This window comes from Carassius auratus, chromosome 4 (assembly GCF_003368295.1).
Source record: "Carassius auratus strain Wakin chromosome 4, ASM336829v1, whole genome shotgun sequence".
Lineage (NCBI taxonomy): Eukaryota > Metazoa > Chordata > Actinopteri > Cypriniformes > Cyprinidae > Carassius > Carassius auratus.
The window spans coordinates 22,470,342-22,493,127 of record NC_039246.1 but is presented as its reverse complement, the minus strand read 5'-3'; the positions used below and the strand labels follow the sequence as shown (position 1 = coordinate 22,493,127).

At 38.3% G+C, this 22,786-nt stretch overlaps 4 protein-coding genes across 5 annotated transcripts; 2 read left to right on the top strand and 2 right to left on the bottom strand.

Moving 5' to 3' along the window:
- The first annotated feature begins 582 nt into the window (after positions 1-582).
- On the top strand, positions 583-4,918 carry LOC113062924 (interleukin-17 receptor A-like). Of its 2 annotated transcripts, XM_026233012.1 has the most exons (11): positions 583-855; positions 1,019-1,043; positions 1,141-1,287; positions 1,560-1,684; positions 1,772-1,898; positions 1,993-2,040; positions 2,184-2,338; positions 2,464-2,538; positions 2,626-2,698; positions 2,794-2,913; positions 3,040-4,918. In XM_026233012.1, the coding sequence occupies exons 1-11, from the start codon at positions 751-753 to the stop codon at positions 4,431-4,433; spliced, it is 2,394 nt and encodes a 797-aa protein (XP_026088797.1). In that variant the 5' UTR covers positions 583-750; the 3' UTR covers positions 4,434-4,918. The 2 variants fall into 2 exon arrangements, with proteins under 2 accessions (XP_026088797.1, XP_026088807.1); XM_026233022.1 differs by lacking the exons at positions 583-855; positions 1,019-1,043 and having other exon boundaries at positions 1,157-1,287; positions 1,640-1,684.
- A 149-nt stretch (positions 4,919-5,067) lies between these two features.
- On the bottom strand, positions 5,068-8,808 carry LOC113062957 (transmembrane protein 121B). Its single transcript, XM_026233066.1, has one exon. It carries the CDS (start codon positions 8,537-8,539, stop codon positions 7,352-7,354), a length of 1,188 nt encoding a protein of 395 aa, XP_026088851.1. The 5' UTR covers positions 8,540-8,808; the 3' UTR covers positions 5,068-7,351.
- Positions 8,809-10,528: 1,720 nt separating this feature from the next.
- Positions 10,529-17,871, bottom strand: LOC113062947 (probable E3 ubiquitin-protein ligase makorin-1). Its single transcript, XM_026233054.1, has 8 exons — positions 17,717-17,871; positions 16,785-16,913; positions 13,763-13,974; positions 12,016-12,236; positions 11,713-11,927; positions 11,401-11,511; positions 11,086-11,230; positions 10,529-10,930 (listed from the first exon to the last, which is right to left on the bottom strand). The coding sequence occupies exons 1-8, from the start codon at positions 17,788-17,790 to the stop codon at positions 10,721-10,723; spliced, it is 1,317 nt and encodes a 438-aa protein (XP_026088839.1). The 5' UTR covers positions 17,791-17,871; the 3' UTR covers positions 10,529-10,720.
- Positions 17,872-18,868: 997 nt separating this feature from the next.
- On the top strand, positions 18,869-22,668 carry LOC113062917 (toll-like receptor 1). The gene is made up of 2 exons (XM_026232998.1): positions 18,869-19,519; positions 19,920-22,668. The coding sequence occupies exon 2, from the start codon at positions 19,955-19,957 to the stop codon at positions 22,373-22,375; it is 2,421 nt and encodes an 806-aa protein (XP_026088783.1). The 5' UTR covers positions 18,869-19,519; positions 19,920-19,954; the 3' UTR covers positions 22,376-22,668.
- Positions 22,669-22,786: the final 118 nt, after the last annotated feature.

Sequence of the window (22,786 nt, the reverse complement as noted above, 5' to 3'; positions counted from 1 at the left end):
GTAAATACATATAATTATTTTTTTTCTGGAGGAAATTGCTATAATATACTAACATGTTTTTCAGGAGGGATATATTTACAGGCTACTAATATCTATAATTATATTTACTTTTATTTACATATGAAAACGAGAATTTTGTTTTAAATAAAACAGACCTACATACAATGGGGAAGTAGCGCCCTCGTGTGGAAAGAGAAAGTTTGGAAATGCAACGTTTAAATTACGCAAACAAAATAAAAAGGCACCGAAGTTTAATACAAATGTGGTCCTTTACTTTTATACAATATAAAGGGTTTTTTAACATTCATATAATTATCCATCCATCCATTCATTTATCCTTTCTTTTTCTAGTATGAAGTCGTGTTGGCACACATCATCTGCCATATTGTGCTTGTTTCCTTGGCGTTGCATAATTTCTGTTTTTTTTTTGTTTTTGTTTTTTTTTCTGCCAATTGTATTCAATGCAATATTAATAATAATAATAATAATAATAATAATAATAATAATAATAATAAAGTCTTACTATGACGCAACATAACCAGACAGTGTTTTCAAAGAACACAAGGTGTGAGTCACTACTCTGCATATTACAGTAATTCCAGGAAGTTTTTTTAGGTCGGCCGTTTCCTGCACCTACGCCACCGTGTTTACCGTTCACCTCGTTGTCGATCTTAGTCGTCTATTAAAGCTTGTTTTAAAACGAGTATTCCTTCAGCTTTAGTGAGGTTTATGTAGGTTATAAGGCGAATCATGAAGTTCTTGTACCTGAGAGGTGCTGTGTTTTTCACCTTCATACCTGTAGTGCTAAACCTCAGACTTATGGATGATGGGCGCTCTCTGAAATGTACACAAAAGGTAAGACAATACAAGTCCATTAGATACCCAATAAGGTGTTAAATATGTATTTATATATGTTAAACGTGTTTATTTAGAATCTTATATGTGGCCCTTTGGGGATTTCGTCTGATCCTTTGTGCTCTCTCTCTCTCTCTCTCTCTCTCTCTCTCTCTCTCTCCAGGAAGTACAGTGCACAGCAGAGTTCAGTAAGTCCTGCTTTCTTTTTTCTTCAGTATACTTTTATTATTATTATTAATGGGGGTTTTACTTTGACTAAGTTTTATTTATTTTTTTCCCTCACAGATAATTGCATGTATAACGGATGGCTCATTCCTTCAAATTTCACTCCTAGTGGACCAGATAATTTAACAGCGCATGTTGATGTAAGAAGCAATATGAAAGGTGAACTGGAACCAGTAATTGTAGCAGAATGGAAAGCGAAGGATGATGGTGAGTTACTTGTGCATTTTCAGATTAGCCTGATATGTTACAACATGTGAAAATGGGGGGGGGGGGGGGTCACTATTAATGTATTTTAATTGATTTAATTTATACATTTATACCTATATTCTACTGTATTAAAATTATAGTGGAATTCATGATGAAGAAATTATATTACTAAATGTGTGCACCAATACTAAAACAGTGCCATATTTAATGGTTTCAGAAGGGGATAAAAGGAATTGTAGTCATCAAAGTTAAATAATCCAAATTTTTCGCAGGAAGCATAACTCATTTGAAAGGAACAGAGCTTGGTGTGATGAAGTCATCCACCAATGAACATCTGTGTGTTCATTTCCAGTTCCTCAATGTTTTTCCGTCCCAGAGGGATAGGGCCGGCAAAAAGGCAAGACTGGTTTATTTATTTATTTGTCCGCATTTTTTATATTTTAATTTTTTAGCAAATACTAATGTGTGATCTGTTTTATTCTAGTGGTCTTTTTCTTTGGATAAAGTTGTCGTAGATCCAGACAGCACATATGTAGTGACCGCCTCCAACCTTCCTAAGCCGAATTTACAACACACGAGTTACAATATCTACAGAAAGGTTAATGTTCCAGGTAAGTGACAAATTAAACCAAATCCTTTGTTCACATATTTCCACATGACAGTTTCTATTCAGAATGCTACCTCAGTTTAGATCTGTAACCATAGGTTGTGACGATCCTTTGATGCGAACGACCAAAATCTGTTTTGAAAGAGGTGAGAGAGAAGAGTTTATTTACAACTGGTTTAGCTTAATCAGACACACATATACCTAGAAACCCTGAGTGCTTAAGTTAAGTATTAAACTATGCATGCACTTCTAATATAAAGAGATTCATTTGGTTTGATTTTTCTCCTAGGGGATACATGGCAGCCCAAAATGACTATAGGAAGGGCCACAAGTGTGAATGGCAAGGATACTCTGTATGTCGCATTTAATCCTGGAGAGAACGTAGAAAAATACAATGTTTTTCTGACGTGCAACAGGGTTACCAAAAGGAAGACTCTTTATAATGTAAGACATTTTATCTGTGTGTCTGTTCAAATATATCCAACTGAATAAGGCTGGATAATACGACTCTGCTCATGAAACTGCGCAGAACGTTTTTCAAAGGGTGTTATTTTTTTGGTGTGTTTTAGGAGAGCAAGCCATTTCTAAATGTGACATATGACCTGGAGAACTGGCCACGTACATGCTGTAGTTTTGATGTTCAGGTGTGTAGGCCTACAGAAACATATCGCACCATAAAATAATATCGTTGATTTGTGTGTTGATATAATAGTGCTTTATTTCCTTTTTAGATCCAGCCGTTTTTCCGGAAGTGTGGCAACGACTGTCGTCGAAAGAATCACAATTTTAACATATGTGGTCCCGGTGTGTATGGAAACAGCTTCACCTTTGGAATTTGTGAGAAAATAAATGTAAAAAGCATAATACAACTTTACTAATTTCATATGTATGTTCCACAGTACCAACAAGCCCTCCTGAGAACAACTCAGCACTCTGGATCATTTGTGTTGGATTATGTCTCTTAATTTGCGCCATTGGTATTTGTGCTATTTATTTGCGCTGCAGAAAACCACCGAAAGGTAAGCAGTGACATTTAAGATTTAGTTATTGGGTTAGCCACCCAGACAGTACTAGTACTAATAATCTAATCTAAGCATTTTGGAGGAATATCTGTGTTTGTAACTTTTTAAATGATTTTATTTCAGCTGACGAAATGCCAGAGAAAGAAGTACCTCTAGAACATCCAATTCCATCCGGTTCTCGATCTGTATTAATCATCTACTCCAGAGATCATCCCCTTTACACAGACATAGTCCTGAAACTTTGCGCCTTCCTGCAGGCCAAATGCGGCATTGAGGTTGTGCTAGACCTACTTGACATGACTTGGCTCGGCACCATTGGCCGGCTACAGTGGCTTGAGGAAAAAAAGCGACAGATTGAGCAGTCGTCCAATAAGATCTTAATCCTTTGTTCCCGAGGAGTGCAAGCCAAGTGGGGGGCAATGTGTGGAGAGCCTCGCATCCTCCTCCGGGAAGACGCGCGCTCCCCGGTCGGTGATATGCTGACTCTCGCCCTTCAGCTGATTACACCTGATATGCAGCGCCCGGCTTCTTACGGGAAGTATTTGGTGTCTTACTTTGATGATGTAAGCAGCGAAGGCGATGTGCCGTCTATGTTTGACATTGCGGTCAAATATAAGCTAATGAAGCATTTCGAGGAGGTCTATTTCCGTATCCTCGATGTGGAGAAGTATCAGCAGGGAGTGAAGCACTGTATCCATGGTATCGGAAAGGACGAGTACTTCAACTGCCCCTCGGGCGAAGCCTTGAGGAACGCAATCGAAGCATTCCAGGCCCACCAAATGAAGAATCCAGACTGGTTTGAGAAAGAGTGCGTGACCAGTGAGGAGGAAGTGAGAGGGGAAGCTGATCATCTTCTTGAGATGCCCATGCAGCCCATATATGAATTGACACCCATGCTAAATATCGGACTCCCGATTCTTGTGAAGGAGGTAGACATCAATCAAGAGTTCCAGAGCATCTGTGCTGTAATTCCCCAAATTCAAGAGAACCCTGAAGAGTCGTCCGTGGTGCTTATTAATCCAAGAATCCAGCAGGGACACAGCGAAGTACTTTCCTTTTATCCAGCAATGGAAAGTTCTCTTGAATTACCCAGCGTGACTGGTATTGGGACACCAATGGACCCACAAATTTACCCTTGTCTCCTCGCTGAACCAGGACCAGTGGAAACCACACATCCTCCTTTTGAGTTTCCAATGGGGGAACCTTCAGATAATTATCCGACGGACAGCAGGAAGTGCCTTTTAATAGCACCTCCACCATCAATGGAGGACAGCTTCCATCTGTATCAGGAGATGGATATGTCCCAGCCAGTGGAGATGGAGGAAAGTGAAATGGAGGGTGCTTCTGAGATGAGACCATCACGAGGGTCCGATCAGGGATATGGTTCCAGGTATTCCACAGTGAGGGAGGACCTCAAGTTACAACAAGACCTTTCCTCTCTGGCCAAGTTACAAATGGACCTCTTCTTAAACAGCCCAATCTCTTCTGGGTTCTGCACCAAACCTATGGAGAACTGAATTTCTTGTTCATCTTTTGACAGTTTTTTAATTTGCATTGTTCCATAGCACCATGGCAGGATGTTCTTGAACAATCTGTGGTTGGTCGTCACTCGTCCTAGATGGACGAGTTCAGTGATCAGCTGTTTTATAAGTGATTACATGTTATATATTTATCATAAATAATTAGACATGAAAACAAGAGTGTGATTGGTTCACTTTTTACTGTGGAGCAGAACAAGTACCTTGTTAAACAGCTTGATATAGCACATCACATGAATTTAAGCCTATGTTTAGCTACTGAACACAAGGCTACATCATTTGGTTGAGTTTGCAATGTTACATTTGTATTGTTTTTTTTTCATATGAAATGTTTTGTTGTATGTATTGCACTATTTTTTTATTCTTAATTCCAGTTTAACAGCTATTACCATTTATGGAAGTTTGTATATAATATTGTATAATATAAGTACATTTCTAAATTTATAAAGCAGCATTCTTTGGTGATCTTCTGTTTTGTGCTTTTTTCTCTATTTAGTTAAATAATCACTTTGCTTGCATCAAATTTCATCCAACTTTGGACTGGAAATGACTTTTTAACCAATTTAACCAGGATGCTTCCAGACCCTTGAAACTGTTGCAATGCATGTCTTATGTTAACATAACTTAAATTGCAAACTAAAGCCCTTGTAAGAAAATTCTCTGTAAAACATTTATGTGAATAAATAGAGAGAGGTGAGGCTGGAAGTTGCTTTCCTTATCAAAAAAATGTATGTACATACACTAAAACCTATAGATTAAAAAACATGCGTAGTATGCAGCGGTATATATTTGTCAGGTTAAATACTGCTCAATGAGGCACAAAAATCCCATAATGCACTTTCAGCCTGCATATTTAACACGTTTAGCTCACCCTGTACCCCAATCCTCAAAAGCACTAGAGTAATAATATGTTAGAATAGGATGCACATTTGTTAGTAATTACATGTTGGACAAGCATATATAATACTCTGTTTTAAAAACTAAAAGTGACAGGACAAGCTTGCTTCTCACAGCTAAAGTGTCAACTCACCAAAAATGAATATTACTCGCACTGATGTCTCTCTAAACCTGGATGCATTTATTTCTTCAGAAGATATAATGTGCTTACAATGAAGGTCAATGGGGTCCAAACCAACATTGTTTGGACCCCACTGGCTTCATTATATGCGCATTATATTGTGTTGTACAGAAGAAAGCAAGTCATTCAGGTTTGAAATGACACAAGGGTGCATAAATAATGTCAGAGTTTTCAATTTTAGATGAACTGTCATTTTAAGATGAAGAATTGGAGTGAGAAACATGGATATTAAGCATTGCTATATTTGTTCCTGGTGTAAATATAAGTGTAACTAATGAGCTTGAAAATACACATATTTAGATTTAGACATGGATGCACTGCGTGTTGATTAATGGATGATGTCCATTCGCAATCTGTCAGCACTATAACAATACTCATGGTTGGTCAAAATGTTATCGATTGTGATAATCATACCTTATATAATGGCATGAATGATATATCATCTGGAATTGCACAGATAAACTGATTGGTTTATAATGTCAACCAGGAGGTTCTGTAAAGAGAGGTAGCCTTGTACAAACTGAAGATGGTAATATGGCTGGTTGGGACCAGCAATGGAGTTTGATCATTAAAGATGGATTACAGTTATCCTCATAGATTCTATGCTTAAAGTAGCCTATTATTACATCAAGGAACATTATGAATCCATACACCATTCAACAATGCCCCATTCCTAAGTACCATTGCCACTGACAAAGTATTTAAAATAGGAAAGGGCTACATCACATTCACAATTTGAAGTGTACACCAAGCCTTACAAGTCACAAGGCATATTTACACTTTTGACAAGTGCATATAGGAATATCTTGACGAGGTGTCTGAAAACACTATAAACGTGTCTACATTAGCCAACTGTCAGTTAAGGATATTTTTACATAGAAAATAAATTATACAACATTGCACTTATAACTTCTCCCCATGAGTAGTCCTCACACTGAATTAAAGTGCCTCACCAAAACAAGTGCAAATCAAAGATTCTCGTGTCATATAAGCAATGGTTGACAGTCACGTCCTAATACATTAAGTACATACTGCACAGGTCACGGGTGGGAATGTTTTTCATTGGCACATTGAGTGGTTTGGTTGTAGCACCTGTTGAGAGTGGAGGAGAACGACAGGGCGTTCATAAGGAGAGGTACTACAGGCATAAATCTAGGCAAATATTTATCAGATTTGGCTAATACTGTCATAAACACTGAATTATTATGATATTAAATCATATACACCAAGAAGGTGTAATATATAACAATGTAAAATCATCTATTTTGGGAATGTCTGACACAAATTATATTTTGGATTGAGGCCTACATCTAACACAACCTAAACTGTTAGGCATTATAAACAAAATACTTTATCATTCTAAAATAGACTTAAAAATGAAGGTGCTTCCCGATGCCATAGAAGAGCAATTTTTGTCTAAATAGTTCCATAAAGAACCTTTAATATCTGAATATTCTACAGATTATTAAAAAAAAGGTAAGAAAGAGATCCAGTTTTTTGACTGGGTGGTTCTTTGTGGAACGAAAAATGGTTCTTCTATGCATGGCATCGCTGGGAAGAAGCCTTTAAGAGCTTTATTTTTAAGACTGTAAAGCACTAAAAAGTACACTACGTTTTATCGATCTTAACGCTCCTCATAATCCGTGGATTTACAAAGTATCGTCACTCACAATACTTTTGATTGGTTTGTATGTTTCATCTGTATTTTGATTAAAATAAAAGGAATGTGAGCAACTGTAGCACCTCCCCTTAAAAGGTCTGATGCAAACTGTGTAGTAGCCAGCGTGGCCTCCGGTCAACGACAGTCCATAAAGTGCATCTACGATTGAGTATTGACGGCCAGCGTGTTCACATAGCCGTGAGGACACATGTCGTTTTCGGAAACGCAGTGGGAGAACTGGGCTGGGTTGCCCCCGCGTCCACGTGCAAACCTCCGGACACCTCTTAAGCACATGCACTGTTCAACCAGCTCCAGGCACTTACACCCCAAGAAGAAGATGTTCTTGAACATCAAAACCGATATGGGCGCTTTGTAAACAAAGACGAGGAAACATCTGACCACCAAGAGCGGTGCGTTGAGCAGCACGCCGGTGAAAAACCTCGCCCATATCCAGCGACAGTTCATCTCTGAGGCCGTCAACTCGTAAAGCCAAACAACTGGAACGCCCAGTGCGATGAAATACACCGATATAACCGTGTACCTAAGGTATATGTTGGGGACTTCGTTTTTAAGGAGCAGTTCCACCAGCGTAAAGCTGTCTAGGATGTCTAAGCAGGTGCTCATGAAGCAGCCTTGGGAGTGAAAGCGCGTGGCACCGTTGGGATCTTCAATGATGGAGTTGATGAGGCAGTAAAGCAAAGGCGCGCACAGCAGCATGGTTATTTTAAACCCGGTGATGCCAAATGGCACCTTCAGGGCGATCAGATCCAGGATGGACGTTTCCAGAACGAGCACCACTTTCGGGGTGGACGCGATCACGTAGATAAGCCATGCCAGGTACGCGAAGGTGAACTCCCCCAGGTTGCATCCAAAGATGGAGCTCTTCTGATGGAAACCACAAGCTCGTTCCCGCTTACTCCTGGCGTTTTTCATGAAGAAGATCGCCCATCCCGATATGACCACCAGATCCGTGGCTATCCACGAGCACCAGTAGAGATCCGTGAAGATGATGAGGTAGAAATCCAGCATGCCTCCTTGGAGAAGGAGCACGAGGAAACACAGGATCTTATAAAACAGGTTCTTATTAGACCTCTGCACGAACAGAGGGGTGGATTGCATGAATTCACCCGATGTCATGGTGTAAGACTGAGGCTGAGCTGTGGCTGAGGAGGAGACCAGGGGCTGGGAGCTGCCCTCCTCGAGGTTGGCGCTGCCGCTGGTGGTCTGCGTGTCCCTCCTGGACGCGACGCTTCGGATGAACAACAGCTGTCCGTTTTCTGGTGCTGAGGAGACAGGTGAGTCGGGCTGGGAGATGTCTTTTATGATTTCAGCAGTCATTGTACTCATGCCTTCTCCTCCCGACTTGTTTTGGCTCTGAAAGTGTAATGATAGCCGCTCAAGGGGGAAGCGGAGGAAATCCCGTTATGGAATTGCGCTGGAATGGAATGCGCGCTTATCATTCCCTCCAAAGGAAAACTGATAAATGATGATTAAATCAGCGAATCTCATATTCCCGTTAGTGTAGTGCTGTGTTTGTCTAATGATATACTGTAGCCTAGCCTACATCGATTTCACCAAATAGCCACTTAATAGTAAATATTTACTATATAAATTGGTCATGTCATTATTGATTGCATGATTTAATTTAGCAGCCTATAGCCCACTTTGGTCGTCTATTAATTTTTTTGAGTGCTTGTGGAATGTAAATTGTTGGAAGTAAAGCTTTTTATTGCAAGCAAACAGTTATTTGGTCTTCGCAATTTGGACATCAAAAAAAAAAAGAATAATGGAACAAGAATATAAAAATGCTACAGTATTTATTTTTTTCTTAACTGCAAGTTACCTTGGAATATACTGCTAAAATTGTTTAAGAGACAATGAAATACTATTTTAGTTTTAATCCAAACATTGAAATGTTAAATGTTGAAATGTGACAAATTGGAAGGTATGAATTACCTTATAATTTACTAAATAAATATGCATTAACATATATTTAAAAAAAGTTATTAGTAGTAATTTAAATAATTTATCAAAAGGGAAAATCACAGAATAAAACCTAGTAGATAAGATAATGTAGATAAAATATATAAAATAAGAATAATGTTGAGGATATGATGTGAATTGCACAAAACAGTTTCCATAAAAATGCTAAAAGTAAAAAAAAAAGCTTCACCAAAGCAGTGCTTTTATAGACAATCACATTTGTCTTGAAGATGATGTGCATTCAAGCATAATCACTCACAGAAGCCTGATGTAGGACATCAGTAACCTAGTATGAACATAATGAGTATCATTATTTATCAGAGTCCGAGCATTGTTCCATTACAAAAAATGCTGCAGTTCGTTATGTGGCACTGTGCTTAATGTGGATTTATAGAAGATGTTAATCCATGTACAGTATTTCTAAAGATTTGTTGCAGGTATAACTTTAATTTAAAAAAAAAAGCAATAACATAAATATACTTTAGGCCAGAATTCAGAGACAACCTCTAAGGATAAATATTACCAATCTGTCAGTAACATTTACATAAAAACCCACAGACATGTAATAATTTGATAATAAACTTTAATTTCAAGTTACATTGGATGGTTCTGAACCATAGAAAACAAGCACATTTCTGTATAAACATATGCATATCAACCAAGTTCGACAAGAACCGAATAACAATTGGGTGTTTGTGGTTTGACTACTGCCAGCTGAGCTTAATATGCAATATTTACTGAAGCGAAACAGATTTACAATTAATATACAGTTAGACTGATGAACATTCAGCTTCATATTTGAATGCATTTAAGTCGGCTTTTGGGAGTCCAGATTCACAAATCATCAGAGCACTCAGTTCATAGGGACTTCCCACGGGATACCACAGCTAATAAGGTACAGCTAAACAGGTACAAAAAACAGCTACGTGGATAATTTAATAGTGAGGAACAAAACATTTAGGGATAAATGTTACACAAGTTGTCCGTGTGTATGTTGATGAGTGCATTTGTGACATCCAGGAAGCTCCCCGCCACCACCACCACCTCCCACCCAGTCAGAATCAGTGCATGAGAAGAAGGATATTTCAAAAATATCAGAAGCATTAACAGCCACCAGTTAGTGAAGTCATACACCGTTGCTGTATCCTCACAGTCAAAACCCACACCTGAGATAAACTCGATCAGGTTTGTTAGCTATATCTTTCCAATCTTATATATAACTTAGTGTCCTTTTTTGCAATTTTTTAAATCACTTTTGTTTTTGCTCTTTATACTTATTCTAGTACATTAACCAGACATGGACAGACTCACAGAATGGAGAAGGCTTACTAGAAAATACTTTGTCTTTTGACATGTGTTTTATATTCATTTATTGAATCTGAATGGCCTGCTGAAAGGCACTGCCACAACACAGGGGAAAAAAGACGCTACTGCCCATCAGTCACACAAGACAGTTCTGTCTAGGTTCTAATAGGGATAGAACTAGAGTAAATGGGGACAAGGGTTAGTCTAGGAGGGCGTTAGCGAAGGACGGAAGGAGGCCTGCTATAGGTACAGCTCGTAGTAATCGTCCAGCTCTTCGTGGAACAAGTCCCACTCATCTTCGGAGTCGGTGACATCATCGTCGGTTCCAGCAGCCAGAAGCATGAGGAGCATCTCGCTGAGCTCGAAGGTCACCATCTCGTCTTCGTTATCGAAGGAGTCGCTGTTCTCTCGCTCATCGAAAAGATCCCAGAGTGGCGTCCGTCTGGAGTTCTGCAACACAGATTCCATTAATGGCTCAATCGAGTGCCAATGATCGAATTCGATGCACATCATTAAGTAAATACGATATGCTTTCATGCAACAGAATTTTCAGTTTGGCACCAGTGTGGGAGAAAATAGCCGTAAGGCTTCAGTAGAAGCTTTACCCGGTTTCTTCCATTGGAGCCGGTCTGTCTCCTTTGGGGTTGAGGCTCTTCCAGACGCCCATCAGGAAAGGCATGCTTGTAAAAGCAGTTGGCTCCAAATGGACAGGTCCCACGGCCTTCATCAAAATATCGGCATGGTTTACTCCTAGGCATGAAGATGGACAAATGGATCACAAAACTTTCACTTGAAATGGAATTGAAATTAAGAGTGTACAGAATACTCTTCAGAAAGTCACCTTATTACTTAGTCTATTCATTAATTATTACTATTTAACAATTACTATATTATATATCAGAAAATTCTCAATTGTGTACCCCATGCCATCCTTGTACTTCTGAATGAGTTTCTGCTTCTCCTCCTTGTCCTCCACCCAGTATTCGCTTGGTATGACAAAGTTTGACGTGATTCGACATTCTGGGCAGGACCTGATCAGGAACACATTCATTTGTTACCAAAAATATGGTTCTTCCCTTTACACCAGCACTGATGTTTTTAAAAAGAACTGGATGATTACAATTAAGGATAATAATCCTAAACTAAAGATCATAGTATTTGAAGTGATTAAAGATTATCTCCTCATCCTATTGAACTTAATACATGTTTAATTATCTTAAGGACGGTCTTACTTTATGATCTTGCTCTCAAACTGCTTGGCGCTCCGCCATTTCCTGATGCACTTGAGGCAGTAACAGTGGCTGCAGTTGGAGAGGATGCCGAAACGGCGTTCGCTGGGGTTGGTTTTCTCGAACACCACCTCCATGCACACGCCACACATCATATCTTTACTACGCTGGATGGCAAACGAGATTTCCATGTCCTTTTCGTGAGCCTCAATGCAGGCCTGCCGTTATCAAACGATTTGAGATTTTACTCCAGAGCTTTCAGACACTGGAAAGAGTCTGAGAACAGGATGTCAACCCCATACTCACCCTGATGTGTTGCGAGCGCTGAGAGGAGTCAGAAGGGTGGAGAACCTGCAGGCCGCACATGTCGCAAACGTCTCCGTGGAGGTAGGCGCAGTTGACGCCATATCGACATTCGCCAACAGCAGCGTACGGGCAAAGCTGTTTCTTAATTTCTTTGTTAGCTAGTTCTTTCTCGTACTCCTCTTCGATGAGAGGTCCAGGCCCCTCAAACGGCACTGGATCAGCTGCAGAGAGAACAAAAGAAGATGATTTTAAAGGAATGGTTTACTCAGAAATGAAAATTCTGTCATTAATTACTCAACTTAATGTCATTCCAACCCCAGAAGACCTTCATTCATCTTCTGAACAAAGGAAGATATTTATGATTAAATCTGAGAGCTTTCTGAATCTGACCATGCATAGACAACAATGCAACCGACACATTCAAGGCCCAAAAAGGTAGTAAGGACATTAAAATAGTCCATGTGACATCAGTTTTAACCATTTTATAAAGCTACGAGAATATTTTTGTGCGAAAAAAAAAAAAAAAAAAAAGTTACTTTACTAAGCAATTCTCTTGTTCGTGATACTCTCGTAAATGGCCAAGGACTGACCCGGAAGAGAGGATATCGTTGAATAAAGCTGTTATTTTTGTATGAGTTCCGTTGCTGTCTATGGACTGTCAGAAAGCTCTCGGATTTCATCAAAAATATTTTAATTTGTGTTCTTACGGGTTTGGAATGACATGAGGGTGAGTAATTAATGGCAGAATTTTTTGGGTGAACTATCCCTTTCTGGGATAAGGATAGAAAATCAACCACTCTTTTGTGGTGTAGGCTGAAGAAAACCAATCTTTTGCTTACAATCTAAAAAAAAACAATACAAATGACAGAACAGAAAATTACTATAACGGAAATAAAAGCCAAATATATATTATATACACACACACACACACATATATTGGCTTTTATTTCCGTTATAGTAATTTTCTAAAGTTTCCCCATATAATTTGTATGGTTTAAAATAATGTTATTTAATTTGAATAAACCTGAAATAAAATAGTATTTCATTTACAATAGCAACATTTACTACACAGAATAATTAGTTTATAAATGCATTTTTTTAAATTATAGATAGATAGATAGCTTTTTTTTCACCATCATGTTGCAGTAATTTTACCACCATTTTTAGGTTTAGCGATCATTCCTTGGTGTTCATCCCAAGGTCATGGTTTCAATACTCAAGGAATGCACATGCTGATAGAACATATCGTTTAACTTGAATGTGCTCACTTTGGATAAAAGCACTTGCCAAATGCATAAGTGTAACTGCAACAATAAGATTCAATTTGTTAGCTTATGTTATGCATCATGCACTAACAATAATATACGAGTTCCACAACATTTATTCATGTTAACAAATTGAAACTCAGTGTTACCGATTAGTTAATTATTTATAGAAATGTATTGAAATGTTTCATCAATGTTCAAACCCAGTCTGCTTGGGAATCCAAGTAAGAGATTAGACACATTGTCTAATTTATTTTCCAGGAAGTGTAAATCAGTTCCATTGGTTTTTGTATACACCAATGAATAAGCATGCCACAAAAACAGTTACAGCATTATTATGACAAACCAAAGCATTGGTCAAACAAATAGATATAAAATAAAAGCGAAATTGTAAAAGAGCCTTCATATTGAAAACTGAATGCTTGTATTCTCACAGATTGCCGTGGCAGTGACAACTGAAGATGTTTCCCTGCTACACTCACCCCTCCCACAGTAGGGCTGCCCTGGCACGAACTCGGCAGCATTGACCCAGTCCACTGCCCCCAAGCCTTGGGGCTTCTCCTGGGCATCGGCTGTACCACCTGGCCCATCAGACATGGGTTCAGGAGTGCCAGCGAGCGGAGCAGCGGTCAGCGGCACCGGCGGCTTAGAACTAGGGACTTCGTCTTGCTTGGCAGGTTTAGTATGTTCATACCTGAGGCACAATGCAAATTTAATGAAAATACAATAAAATGGACTATGCAATGAAAATTCACCCCTAGGCCTAAGTAGCTGATCTCTAAAATGAAAGCATCTAAATGAAAAACTTGTTCCCTGTAGTAGTTATGAAATGTAATGACATTTTTGCTAGTTTAAATACACAGAAATAACATATTTAAGTGAGTGTTGGCTGTTATTAAAAATGTGCTTTGATAAACTATTTCAGACAGGCTTTAGCATCTTATAATTAAGCAGCTGGGGTTTTTTTTGTCTTAGGTGTCAGAGTGTTCCCCACTGGTGCTATTTTTTTCTCAAGCTGATACAGTCACAAACTTGAAGATTTGTGCGTGGTTACCATGGTGAGTACATGTCTTGTTCACACTCATAATGCAGCAGTTAGCCTCTTTCAGAAGTGATTCATTTTAATGCATAACATTTCCAAGTGGGTTTTACAGTGCAAACTGTCTGCAGGCTTCACCAAGACTAAACATTTGAAGACTAAAAAGAATAGAAGAAAACAAATGTAGGTAAACTAGTCAACCTTACTGGTGTACAAGAACAAGTTTTAAATGTAGTGTTGGGTTGCTTGCATCTCAGGGAATGTTTCAAACAACATAATTGTTTGAAAGGAACAGCTAGTTTATACATGCAATGATTGTTTAAGACAATAACCAATCCATTTGAATTCCTCGAGGGTAATGATATGATTTTAATTAGCAATAATGGAATTACTAGGTTTTTATTAAGTAGAATGATTCACCTATGTTATTTAAAAAACTTTTTTAAACAGCGTTCATGGTACTGTGTAATAAGTTGCTCATTATTCATAAGTAACGAGTAATATAAAATTAAATGTACATGCTGTGTATATTGTAAAACTACTTGTATGTACACATTGCATTTAAGCATTTTTTTTTTCAAACCAACTTGCATTCAAGCATCTGAAGTATGCATTTTAGCGCATTTAACCAGTCTGCATGTTCCCTGAAAATCAAACACGTGATCTTGCACTTTCATTTCTAGCAGTATTCACTTTAAATTTGAGCTGCAGAAGCAATAGTCAGTTTAAGTAAAATCAAATAAATAATAATTTAATATAAATTAATTAGAAAATAATTTATTAAAGCAATTTAAATTTGAATACATTCCTAAAAAAAAATGACAATACAATTTCTCAATTGACAATACAAAAAAAATATCCAATACATAAATAAATATGTCATGCACTCACAGCATACTATTATTTACCATAGCTAACAAGCCTGATGACATTGTCATAACATAGTTTAGCACCTGACCTTTTAAATTCTCTTTATTCCCCATCAAAACACGCTTCAGCAATCAGAGACCTCTCCATTCTCAAATCTCTTGGGTCATTCAGCCCTATTCTAGCCCAATGTGTGTTTGTGTGCGCATGTCGGCCTGTACGTGGGGGTGGGGGTCGCATAAATAAATGACACAGCGGTGGAAAGCACAAATGGCTACTGCAGAATGGCAGAATGAACTGAATGAACCTGACAGCGGTAGCAACTCCAGCAGAAGGAGACCGAGAGAGAGAGATGCATGCATGTTAACACACTGGGGTTATGTAATTGCCATGCAGGCTGCAGTGTGCTGCTCTATTTTGCCCCCAGTTTGGTGAGGGTGGGGGGGGGCACATGGAAGGAGACAGCAAGAGACAGAGACAGACACAAAGCAGCAAAGCAGAATCCATCCATAATGAAGCATACACTGAGGCCCTTTCTACACACACTTAATGAAAGCTGACCCCCCTTCCTCACAAAACACACAGGAACAATAATGCTCCATATAGGGACAAAAGCATCACTGCACCTCACTATACTCAAGACCCTGTAACGGCAGGAAACAGTCCTCTCAAGCGGAGCAAGAGGGAGCTCTCGGTCAGATGTAATGCTGTCATAGAACAGCCTCGGCAAACAAAGACATTCCCATACTGCCGAGCTGGGGGCAGCAGTTACTATGGGGATACACTTGACCGCAGACAGATATGAGACAAACACGGTCTACACTGTCTGGCTCGCAGGCTAATTTTTTACTTCGCTTCTAGCACCAATGCATTTGACTGCAATGGCTGGAGGTGGTGTGTCTGTAGGCCAATAAGAAATGGAATGGGTTTCATTCGTTTTGGCATTTGTGTGTCTACAGACAGCATTAATACAACTCAAATGTAAACAGCCAGTTTGTAGGCCATTTCTTTTTAAGTGCACTTGGTGTGCTTGGGTATGAAAATGCCAACATTGATAAAATGCAAACACAGCTCGACCTGTAATAGCTCTTAAAGTGACAGTTCAGGGAAAAATTAACATACTTCTCGCTCCAAACATGTATGACCTAATTTTTCATATTTAAATAATGTCCATACAATGACAGTTCGGTGATAGTCAATGTTGTTTATGGGCAAACATTCTCGTCAAAATACTTTATTTTGTGTTTTGCCCCTAAAAGACACTCACTCAGCTTTAGGAATTAAAAATTATGAAAGAATATTCAATTTGGGTGAACTATTCCTTTAAGAAAACCACAAACTCAACCACTTGTTTACAGAAAACTCTGCATCTCGGATATCACGGGTACGTAATGAAGCAACACACAACCCTTCTCAGTATCCTTGCTTACCGCTACTACATTTAAACACACTCACGTGTTACGGCCCCAAACACAGAAATACAGATTGCATTACCTTTGATGTTATGTAATGTCTACACGGATCTAATCAAGAGAGTCAGCGGTTGTTTTGAAGCACGTTTTGTTTCAGGTCTTACGTTTCATCATTGTAACTCTTACCTGCAACGGTCCCCAAAAGCACAGCATCCCTTTTGAAAGAACTTGCAGATCATGGTTGGCTTGCAGCTGCTGAGGTCGTGTGAATATCGACAGTTGTCGCCCTCTTTGCAAAGCCCGTGCATGAAATACCTACAAATAAAAATGTTTTTCTAGCTTGATATGACAACACTCATTGAGAATCCACTGTATAGGGTTTTACACATCGTGAAACAGGCTGCTTTATGGCATCTTAACATAAAATGATCAATATCCATCTCATACTAATAAGCATCAGAGCCTTAAAAAAGACTATAGCTATGATTCATAATACACTGCCCACATAATTTACTGTATAAACAGCTTGACCCAAATAACCCTTCATATGTGCATGTTAGGACAACAGTGCTAATGTAAACATTACATATTACTTGGGTTTGAAATCTCAAAAACACCTACTTAAATTTGTACTATTTTGCTGATAAATAAAAAGGTTATTTTGTACAGTCATGACTGGACTACGATAAAGCTTGGAACAAGAATTAATATACATAAATCATTGAGGCTGACACTGACACATTGGCTGCTGTCCAAACTGGTAAACTCAAGGTTTTTTCATGATTTCCTTGAATAAGCTACTCTTTACTGTCAAACTCACTGCCATGTGTGGTAGATGCAGACAGTGCCGTGATTTCACAAAAACGGATGGTGCAGAGGTAAACACACAGAGGAAGAAAGGACCGCAAGTAGCAGCCGCTGTCGGTCTGATCGCTGCGTTACAACAACAAACAAACAAACACACACACATACACATACATACATACTCCTCCAGTTCAGCACAAAGACAGCGGCGCTATCCGATGCCTCGCTATCGACACACAGACACGCGGTTGCGTTTTATATTTATGACCGTTTAATATTGCGACATCCGCGTTCCTCGACTGATTTCCACTAACCTGCAGGTTACGTGCTTCGTCCAGCCTCCGATAACTGCTGGAGCCGCTGTTGACGCTGCCGCTGCCTCCGCCATTGCTGTTTATGTTGTTGAAGCCGCAGCACCCGGATCTTCCGGAAAGCGGCTGTTCTGCGCTCGGCCATTTTCGGAAAACCGAAGGCGCCGTACTTGATCGAGTGTTCTCGGAAGACAAAAACCGCATCATAATCGGGTGTTTTCGGAAAGCGAAGCCTTAACAAGAGTCAGGTGCTTTACTTAAACGTTCCAATAAAAGTAATCGCTAATAAAACTGGTTGAAACACCTCTTCAAATGTAATACATTATCAGCATACCCTAAAAATAAATAATTTCGTGTATATTACGTATATTACGTTTTTGTTGTTTTTTAATGTATTCATAAGTTCTTTTTCGAAATCAGGCACAGTTTGTAGTTAATTTGATCGTACACAAATTTGAGTCCAGATACATTCTGCAGTGAATATTGAGAATAAAATATTAGAGATTTTAAAATCGTATCATGTATGGTGATAATCACATTATCAATGATTATAGCGTTCGATCTGCATTCTTTAAAATGAGTCAAGTGTCATTTCCAAGCTTATTACTTGAAGTGATGTCATATATTAGATAACCACTTTCTGTTTCTCTGAAAAGCATAGAGAATTGGATAATTGCTTATCCTTGTTTCATGTTTCAAAACTTTATGGAGAGTTTACACGTAAATGGCAAAACCCACTGCTTATTTGCCCAATTTTACACACTTCAAATATAGCAAAGAGAAAAAGAAGGTAGAAATAGCAAACATATAATGTAGTTTTTGCTAGGAATTTTGAACAGCACACATTTTCCAAAGCAAATAGAAAATTAGTTGTAATCAGTTTGGAGTAACTTTAAAGAAGTCCTATTTCTTATTGAACATACCATGATTAATAACTGTCATTAAGAGGAACCATGCATGCACATATTTTTATTGTATTATTTACTAATTTATAGTTTTTTTTTCATTAATAATCCTGCATACACTATGCTTTTATAAGCAGCTTCTTGACAGGAAAGATGCCTGAGCACCAAACATAATATATTATGAATTTATATATATTTATATATAATCACATGTCAGATATAAACAGTGTTCTTGTAAGACAGTGGGAAGGAAAGTCCCTTCACTGTTCCTTTTTACACTTGACTTCAGAGTTGTCACCGCAACAAAAGGCCGGGTATTTCTCTCTCCCGAAACCATTATCATTGTGACTGGTGTTAAATATTTAAGATCATTATTAAACAAATTCCTGGTATCCTTTGTTTTTGTTTTTCTGGATCGCAGTGGTATTTACTATGAAATCCGTTAATGCCCTTTCTCTCTATAAACATACCCAGTAAATAAATAGAATAGATAGCAATGACCAAAGGTGTTTCAGCTACAGCTTTAACATAAGCATTAACGTGAGCAAATATGCAAATGTGCAATAACAAGGTAAGTCATATTAAAATGCAACCTTTGAGTAATGAAACTAAACTAACACAATGTGTTGTAGATACATTCAATATAAACTAGATAAATGTTGCCCTTTTAAGGTTTTATCCCCGACCATTTAGAGAAGTGGAGTATTGTGCATTTAGGGAAGTTCAAGTACTTTGTAAAACACCATTGTGTAATTGTTTTGTTAATATGGTTTATACCATGTGTAGGCGTGTCTTTATAAGGCCACATAATCATGTAAAGCTGAGCTCAAGCTGTAAATGGACAGGAAGAAAATCTTTCCATTATTTATTGAACTACAAATATTAATCTTTCATATATAAGGTAAACAACCATTTATTTATTCGAATATTTATTCTAATAAATCATTTCTATATATATTTTTTTTTGTCAAAGCAAGTGTATTGCAGTCATTTAGCCAAATGTTTTGATGTTATATGTAATAAATAATCTACAGTACAGGAAACTGTATATTATTTTGTTATTATATTTTAGAATATTATTATTTATTATATTATTTTGTTAGATTTTTAATACATTTATGTTCTTATGTATCTTATGTACATTTTAAAATATTATGTTTATATATATATATATATATATATATATATATATATATATATATATATATATATATATATATATAGCTATTCAGTTGCACATTTGTCTAAGTAAGTATATGCGTATATGATGAATTCATTATTTAACACCTTTTTTTTTGCAGAGGATGTTATCCACCATCTGGCCTGTGCTTATATCATGTCTCTTACTTATTTTGTTAAAAGCACATGGCAAAGAAGTTGGATATTGTTCCACTTTGACAGAGCACACAAAAATCTTTCCAATAATAATCTAACAAGAATACCATCACATTTATCAAACAGCATAGAGTACTTAGATGTGTCCTACAACAAGATTTCCAGCATTGTTCACGGTGACCTGTCTGGTTTAACCCATCTCTGCTTCCTCAAAGTGACACACTGTGGACTTCAATATATCTCCCCCGATGCCTTCAGCAGCAACTCTGAAATGAAAATACTGAACATCTCCTACAACCATCTGACAGTCATTCCTAATTTGCATTGGCCCCAGCTAAGGATCCTAGACTTATCCGCCAATCTATATCCCAGTTATGCACTTCCAGCCTCGTTTGGTAACTTAAGTTACCTTTCCATCCTTGCGATCAGTAGTAAAAATGCTACTTCTGTTAATGTGAAGGACTTTGTTCCTCTTAAAAATGGCTGTTTAAAAAAAATAATATTTGGAGATGGAACAGAATTACAAAACTATGAACATGGCTCTTTTTCGCAACTCAGATCATTACAGGAAGTTGTTCTGAAAGTGACTTTTTGCCAGCGTTTCGACATTTTCAGTAACATGATTATGGATTTTGACCAAACCCAAACGAAAAAGATTCAGCTTGTAAAGTTATTTCCAGACCAATGTACCATCAAGACTGATCCTTTCATGGCTTTTAAAGATTTGCGTGTCCTCAGTAACTTAAGCATCGTAGATACCTGGCTAAACAGCTCTGTAATGGGGAAACTGTTCAAAAATGTTTGGAAATCATCTTTTGAGGAAACTGTGTTTTTAAACATCACATACAATGAGGACACTCCTGATGGCTTCCGGCTTCCAAAGCAGAATCACACCACGAATCTACGATCCTTCATACTTGATGGTGTACACCACAATCAGTACCACTACCCCACTTTTAACGTGAGTATGGAACTAGTCAACAAACTAACCTACCTGAAGTTCTCCGGTACCGGAATGAATATTCTTCCATGCAATCTAATTTCAGTCATAAAATCTCTACAAGTCTTGGACCTGTCCAATAACCTCTTGAATGAAGGTGGCTTCTGGTGGATTGGATGTTCATCACACAAAGTGTTTCCAGCCTTGAGGAAACTCTCGCTAAGCCATAACCGTTTCAACGACCTCGCTGAGATTGCCAAAAACGTCAATGATATGAAGTTCTTAGAGTCACTCGACTTGAGTTTCAACTCTATTTCCATTGGCAAACCATGTTTTTGGCCGCCCCACCTGACTGAGTTGAGTCTCAGTCACAACAATCTAGGAAACAATGTGTTTCACTATCTATCTCCATACTTCCAAAAGATAGACCTTTCGAAGACAGGCATAAGTGTTATTCCTCTAAATTTCATATCATCATTTCCCAGACTAATGTACCTCTATCTGAGTTTTAACAGCATACAGGTCATCCCAGAGGATCTTCGGGCTCCTATGTTAGTAAGACTGCACATTGACCAGAACGCTATTACTTTCATTAGCCAGAAATCAATGGAAGGTTTCCCCAAGCTGAGGACTTTGAAAGCTGGCCGCAATCCATTTAGCTGTGATTGCGATTCCTTTTGGTTCATGACGGTGTATAATAAATCACTTCTCTCAGATTGGCCCCAGGATTACTCTTGCAGCACCCCGCCATCGTTTTCTGGCCGACGTTTGGAGACATATGAGCACGGATGGCTGTCCTGTCAACCAGGCTTGCAGGCTGCTGTGGTTTTGTCTGTGTTATCTGTGGTGGGAGTTGCTCTAGCCATCATTGTTTATGCTTGTGATGGTATATGGTACACCAAAATGCTTTGGGTTTGGATCCGAGTTAAACGGAGAGGCTACAAGAGGGCTGATCGACTGCTAAATGCCACCTTTCGCTACCATGCCTTTATTTCCTACAGCCAGCATGACTCAACCTGGGTGGGATCTCAGCTGGTACCTGAATTAGAAAGGTCAGGCCTGTCTCTTTGCGTCCATGAGAGAGATTTTGAACCTGGGAAGTGGATTGTGGACAATATAATCCATTGTGTAGAGGACAGCTACAAGAGCCTCTTCATTCTGTCCAAACACTTTGTGCAAAGCGAGTGGTGCAACTATGAACTGTTCTTCGCCCAGCACAGGGCGATCAGTGTGAACGACGACTCTCTGGTCTTCGTTCTGTTGGAGCCTATACCAACAGACTCTCTGCCCAAAAAGTTTCTAAAGTTAAGAACACTGCTGAGGCGGAAAACGTACCTGGAGTGGCCAGCAGATGAACGCAAACAGAGAGTATTCTGGTGCAATCTTAAAGCTATTCTGCAGACTTTAAACCAAAGCAAGATTTTAAAGGATGTGGCCACAGACATTGCTGAAATGTGTCCTCTGGTGTCTGTTAAAGAATGAAAATCTGTTTGAATTTTTAAAGTTTCTCAATACTGTAAATAAAATTGTGAGTTTTTGGCTTGCATGAACCTATAGTGCAGAACAAAAGTTATGTTTCTAATCATTGTTTGGATATTTTCATTTAATTTTTAAACTATGAATGTGTCCTATGTTTAGACTCAGATAGCCAGCCCAGATGATGAAAACATGAAATGTATTCTTTCTAAAAACCTTGGCCTATGTCTCCACCTATTGTTGAACTTCAGAAGTAGCGCTAACTTGTATTTTTAAAGTCAATCATTTAAAGTTTTCATTACTTAGACTACACCAATTTCTTGAACGTTTGTTCAGTGATATATATATATATATATATATATATATATAAAATATAATAATAATAAAAATACTGATACAGGGTAAACTGGGGCAAAC